At 49.8% G+C, this 5,900-nt stretch overlaps 1 protein-coding gene across 1 annotated transcript; it reads right to left on the bottom strand.

The window, feature by feature from the left end:
• Positions 1-748: 748 nt before the first annotated feature.
• PIM3 (Pim-3 proto-oncogene, serine/threonine kinase) lies at positions 749-5,612 on the bottom strand. The gene is made up of 6 exons (XM_084294235.1): positions 5,208-5,612; positions 4,768-4,877; positions 4,614-4,664; positions 3,947-4,310; positions 2,505-2,681; positions 749-2,334 (listed from the first exon to the last, which is right to left on the bottom strand). Exons 1-6 carry the CDS (start codon positions 5,290-5,292, stop codon positions 2,150-2,152), a joined length of 972 nt encoding a protein of 323 aa, XP_084150361.1. The 5' UTR covers positions 5,293-5,612; the 3' UTR covers positions 749-2,149.
• Between the last annotated feature and the right edge of the window lie 288 nt (positions 5,613-5,900).

The following is a 5,900-nucleotide window of genomic DNA, read 5'->3' as shown; positions in this document are numbered from 1 at the left end:
GGGGTAATTAAACCCTGTAATCATTACCACCCCCACAAAAAGACCAAGTCAGGTCAACAGGCACCAGCTTTATAGAAACCAGGATGAACTCAGTAATTTGCAGGACTCAACTCCCAACAAAGATGAATGCTGAGGGTATTTCTCTTGCTATGCGTGAGAATCTCACCTGTCCCCCAAGTATCACATGGAGTGATACAATACACTGGGTGTTTTTGATAACAAGAAAGTGAAAGAAAACAGGCACCCAACTCTCCAAGAATGCTGGTATTTCCACAGGAAATTCTCTTCCACCCCCAGGAGGAAGGGGGCAAGAGGAAGGAAGGAAATGGAATGTAATGGAAAGTAAACAAGTCAACTATGAAAACAGTCACCATGAGCAAGTACAAAAATGCTTCTTTGTTATGTTTAAGGACAATGAGTACAGTGGTATTTCAGTTATTCAGTGTTTACAGAGTTGAAAATACATAATCACAGGCCAGCTCTCTTCAGGTAGGCCCTTAGTGCTGCTGCATCATATACCTATTGCAGTTCAACATCAAATATGGTGATCAAGAAGTAGGTACAGTCAAGACAAGGGATTGATTAATTCTTCCAAAACTGCCACCAGTTAATAGCATAGGCCTATTAACTCCAGGTCAGACGGTGTAGGCCTTTACAAGTTAAGTTCATTAACAGAATACTTGTTCCCCAGCTGGATTCAAGAGTAATGGTGAAGATAAAAGTGAGCGCATACAGACACACAGAACTGTTATGTACAAAAAAAGTTTAATTGAAATACCTGTATAAAAAATATGATCTCCATACATTTCACACTGTTAAACAGAAGAAAAAAATCCAAATCCAAGCTGCATAAATGCAACCAGATCACAGAAACACAGCTATTAAAATAAATTAAGGTTTATGACTCTGCCACTCTACCTTCCAGAGCCAATGCACGGAGACTGTACAATGTCAATAATTTAAAACCTTTCCAAACAGCATTACTTTACATTTCTGGTGCAATACCAGACAAAAGGCATACTGACTAACTTTAAAAAGTCATTCTATTTCCCTTAAATTAGACTTTGTACAACAATTTTCCATCTTCCAACAAAAATTGATAAGGTCAGAAATATTTTTTTGTCTTTTTTCTTTTTTTAAACAAAAGTTGACAGGAATGCAGAAAAAAAGTGCCATGGGCAAACCACTAGAATTCCCATGGGGAGGAGGAGGGGAAAGCACAGTGTTGAATAACTCTAACCAAATAAATTAACCAAATAAATAGCCACAGCTGAAACCTGTGGGAGGTCTTCTAAACTTCAAACAATAAATAACTGTATAGTACATGGGAAAACCAAGTTTACATAAACACATTATACAGGTATGGAAAAAAAAGTAAAGTCCTTGAATATTGCATTGATTGTGCATTCAACATGCCCATACATACTCTTAAGACTCGCAGGGTGACAAAAGGCCAGGGGGAGTTGAGAAAGGGGCTTCTCATGCCCAGTGGTAGAGATGATAAAAGGAAACATGAATAAATGTTTCTGATAAAAAAGCTGATATACCTGTTCATATTTCTGTGCAGGCTATAAGAAATACTTTGAGCAGCAGAGGTGGGTTGGATTTGGAAAGGGCCGGGGGCAGGAGTGAAATGTCTGTGTTCAAGTATTCCATCACCAGTGGATGGGACTACTTCATTCAATCACCGAACATGTTCTCCAATGCATCATAGGAGCTGCTTCCTCCAGCACTGGGTCTAAAGGGAGCAAATTCCTATAATGAACTGGATCTTCTTTGGACATACACAGCTCAAAAAAGAAAGTCCCACTGAAGCAGCTTTCAAAAAGGCACTCAAAAGCAAATAAAATCTAGTCCAGGCTCTATGAGAGCAAAAAAGTTTACCATGTATTCAAGAGGTCACTGCTTTCTTAATAAGGTCAGTCTTTGACTAAGTACTGGCCTGCAACTCCCAAACATCAGCGTTTCCAAAGGAAATCTCTCATTCCAAAGCAGAAACCAGCAAAAGGGGAAAATAAAATCAAGTCCCTCAGACAAAGATTCAACTACAGAATAATGAATGCATTTTTCTAGCCCCTCCTACGTATTGGCAGCAGCACTGTGGTCTTTCTGCTTGTAGCTCCCCTCCCAATGCGAGGTCCTTAGTAATTCACAGACTCTCATTACTTGAACTTGTGCTCGATACATCAGTATCAAGGGTCCGTAGCCTTATGTCACAGTCCTCAGACTTCACTACTTCAGATTTGTGCATCCATTGATGGTCAAAAATTTGCTCAAGTGTTGGTCTGTCTGAAGGCCTCAGTGAAAGGCACCATTTGATCAGCTGTTGACATTCTGAAACAAGCAAAGAAGGAATTCTAGATCAGAAAAATAAAGAGACTGTCTTGGAAAACAACCAGCCAACCCACCCAGACACATAACTTTTGTAAGTTCAAGATAATCTCAAAAAAAACAGAAATCCTAAAAAAATAAAAATCCCCACTCAACACCCCCACACAACTCACCAGGTGAAATTCTCCTCCTGAAGTATAATCGTCCCCGCAAGATTTCTTCATCTTGCTCAAAAGGGATGTCTCCGCAAACCATATCATACAGCAGAACACCCAGAGACCATACTGTCGCTGATCTCCCATGGTATCTGTGGTATCTGATCCACTCTGGCGGGCTGTATACTCTCGTTCCTAAAAGCAGGAAAAAAAGTAAAGGATTAGTGTTTTCCCATTCTTCAAGTAGCTCTACTAAGGCTAAATTAAGTTCATTGTTTGGAATAAAAAAAAAAAAAAAAAAAAAGCAGTTTTTTTTTTTTTTTTTATGGCCCCAAACTATTAGTGGTGTAACTTCAGGTCATCTGTGGAATTACACCATCAACCATCCGGTTGTGCTATTTTGTTGCAAGGAATAACAGGGCTGCCATCAGCTGACTGTTTACTAAGGCGAGCTCCCTTTCACTGACCACGTGGCGTCTGCAGCATCACACCAAAAATAGACACAAAAGGACAAAGGGGGCTGTCGGGGAGGAGAAGAGAGGGAGTCAAGAAGGTGAAACTCAGGTCTGCCTTATTACACAGGGATAATCTGCTTTATCCAATTCCACTGGGCAGTAAACAAAATAAGGCTGCTTACAATTTTTATGTTAAAAAAAAAAAAAAAAAAAAAAAAAAAAAAAAAAGGCCCCATGCTTCTCTGCAGCAGCCTTTTTAACCCGCCCTCTCTTTGCCTGCGGTGCTCCTTGGATACCAAACAAAAACGAGAATTTGTGATGCTGAAGGTCACGTGGCCTAGGGGTTCGGGTTTCACAACAAACAGATGTTAAGTGCAGCAGCTGAGGATGGAGGTTGGAAAAAAAAAAAAAGTCCCTTGGTTACATCAGTCACATTCAAAGGGCAAGGGAAAATATCCTCTATCATGTGCAAGCTTATTTTCAGATTTCCCATCTCTAAACCATCAAGCCTGACCCTGAAGCTAGTATCACGTTATTTGCAGGGAGCGTATTTGTCCCATCACTTTGAAATCTGCAATGCGGGATTTCCAGGACACCAGCGGAAAGGGAGGGGGAGAGCTATTGCTTTGAGTTAAAAAAAGCACTGCATGTAAAAACTGCATATCCACACATGGAAACATCCGACACTGGTGAAACCCCCATGTAAACAGATCGCCCTCTAGGAAAAAAAATGCTTTTTCCAAGACAGGGAAATATAAACTGCTGCGTCACTGCCTGGAATTGCTTCTTTCCTACGCAACTGAACACCCTAAGCTGCTTCGGGTCCAAAGGTTTCCATTACCGATAGACCTGATATGAACCGCTGCGTCAGAGGCGCCCTCGCTACTTGGAGGCGCCAGAAACAGGATAAGCGGCAGCTATAGGGCATCGCCCTGGGAGGGGCACGGGGTCTGGCCAAATTCGGCACGCCGTGGCTGGGCTGCCCCAGGCAAGGAGGGCACGTACCATCAAAGTCAGTATAGACCGTGTCCTTGAGGATGGCCCCCGAGCCGAAGTCGATTAGCTTCAGCTCGCCTGTCCTGAGGTCAACCAGCAGGTTCTCATCCTTGATGTCCCGGTGCACCACGCCGCAGCCGTAGCAGTGGCGCACCGCCTCCAGCACCTGCCGGAAGAACCCACGGGCCGTGTCCTCGTCCAGGGCTCCCTTCTCCGTGATGAAGTCGAAGAGATCCTTCACCAGCTCGGGCCGCTCCATGATGATCAGGTAGCCGTCAGGACGCTCGTACCAGTCCAGCAGCTTGATGACCCCCCTGAATCCGGAGCCCACCTTCTTCAGGAGGACGATCTCCAAGGGCACCATGACGCCGCCCTGGGCAGAGAAAGGGGTGGCGAGCGGGTCACTCGGGGGCGGCGGGCAGGGCAGGGCAGGACGAGGCAAGGCAGGGTAGGGCAGTGCCACCCACCGCCGCCCCGCGGGGTGGCTCCTCCGCTGCCGCAGTCCGAGGGGCGGGCGCGGCGCTGCGGCGGCGAACCCCCGCCAAATTCCCCCCGACGCAGACACCGCGCCGGCGGGCGGGGCGAGCCCCGCCGCCCACACAATAGCCCCGACGGAGCCCACCCCTCCCCAAAATAAAATTAATAAGAAAAAAAAATTAAAAAATGAAGTACTTACAATCGTGCCCCACTCGGTCACCCGCTCCTTCACCACATGCTTCACGGCGACCTGCGGGGCGAGGAGGGGGGAAAGGAAGGGCGGTGAGCGGCGGGGCCGGGCAGGGCAGGGCTCGCCCCGTGCCCGCAGCCCGCCGAGCCGCCCCGATCCTCACCGGCAAGCCGTCGGCGATCCTGCTGCCCGCGTAGACGGTGCCGAAACCGCCGCTGCCCAGCACGGAGCCCACCTGGTACACTTTGTCGAACGGCTCCTTCTCCACTTTCACTGGGGAAACGGGAGGGAAAGCGCGGCGTTAGCGACCGGGCTACGCCTCGGCGAAAATTAGGGCTCAAAAAAAAAAATTAAAAAATAAAATAATAATATATATATTAAACCCCCCCCCCAGCACGTCCGCTGGACGCGTCGCCCTAATTCTGCACGAGGCTTTTTTTTTTTTTTTTTAAATTTCCTCCTCAAAAATCTTCTTCGGTTATATTAAAAAAAAAAGAAAAATTTTAATAAAAAGGGGAGAGCCCCAAGTTTCGGGCGGCTGCGTGGCGCCGGCCACGGGGCTGGGGCCGCCCGCGGGGGGAAGCCCCCGGCGCCCCGCCGTACCTGGCTGCAGGATCTTCACCGGCAAGTGGTCCATGCTGGCGGGGCTGCAGATGTGGGCCAGCGAGCCGAACTTGGAGAGCAACATCTTCCGTGCGGGGGGAGCCCCCTGCGTCCTCCTCCTCCTCCTCACCGAGCCCAGACCCTCCGCGCGGGGCTTCCCTGGTGGCCCTGCGGCGGGCACCGACGGCCTCCCCGGCACGGATCCGCGCCAAGTCCCCCTCCTTGTCCTGGTCCTCGTTCTCCGGCGGCGGCGAAAGGGCCCCTTCCAGCCGGGGGCCGCGTCCGTAAAGCCGGCCCTGCGGTGCGGTGGTGGCGGCGGGGAGCGGGCTGGGCGCAGGAGCCGCGCCGCCGCCCTGCCTGCCCGCGCGCTTCTGAGCCGGCGGCGCCGCGGAGCCGCCTCTTAACTCCCAATATTTTGGTGCGGGCAGAGCGCGGATGGTGCCGAGAGGGTATCCCTCCGCGGGGGAGGCGGTGTGTGTGTATGGGGGGGGGACACGCCTCTCCCCGCCGCCCCGGCCCGACCCCTCCTCTCCTCCGCGACGGGGCGCCCGCGGTGCGGCGGTGGGGGCTGCGGAGTCCCCGGCCCTCCCCGTCGCGCCGGCGGGCGGGGGGAGATGGCGGGGGGCCGGGAACTACTTGTTTGTAGTAAGCGGCGCGCAGCGTTACAGGGCGTCTGAGGCACACAGCACGCAC

Source organism: Netta rufina, assembly GCF_964035555.1.
Source record: "Netta rufina genome assembly, chromosome: 1".
NCBI classification, from domain to species: Eukaryota; Metazoa; Chordata; class Aves; order Anseriformes; family Anatidae; genus Netta; species Netta rufina.
This window is presented reverse-complemented; position numbering and strand designations above follow the sequence as displayed.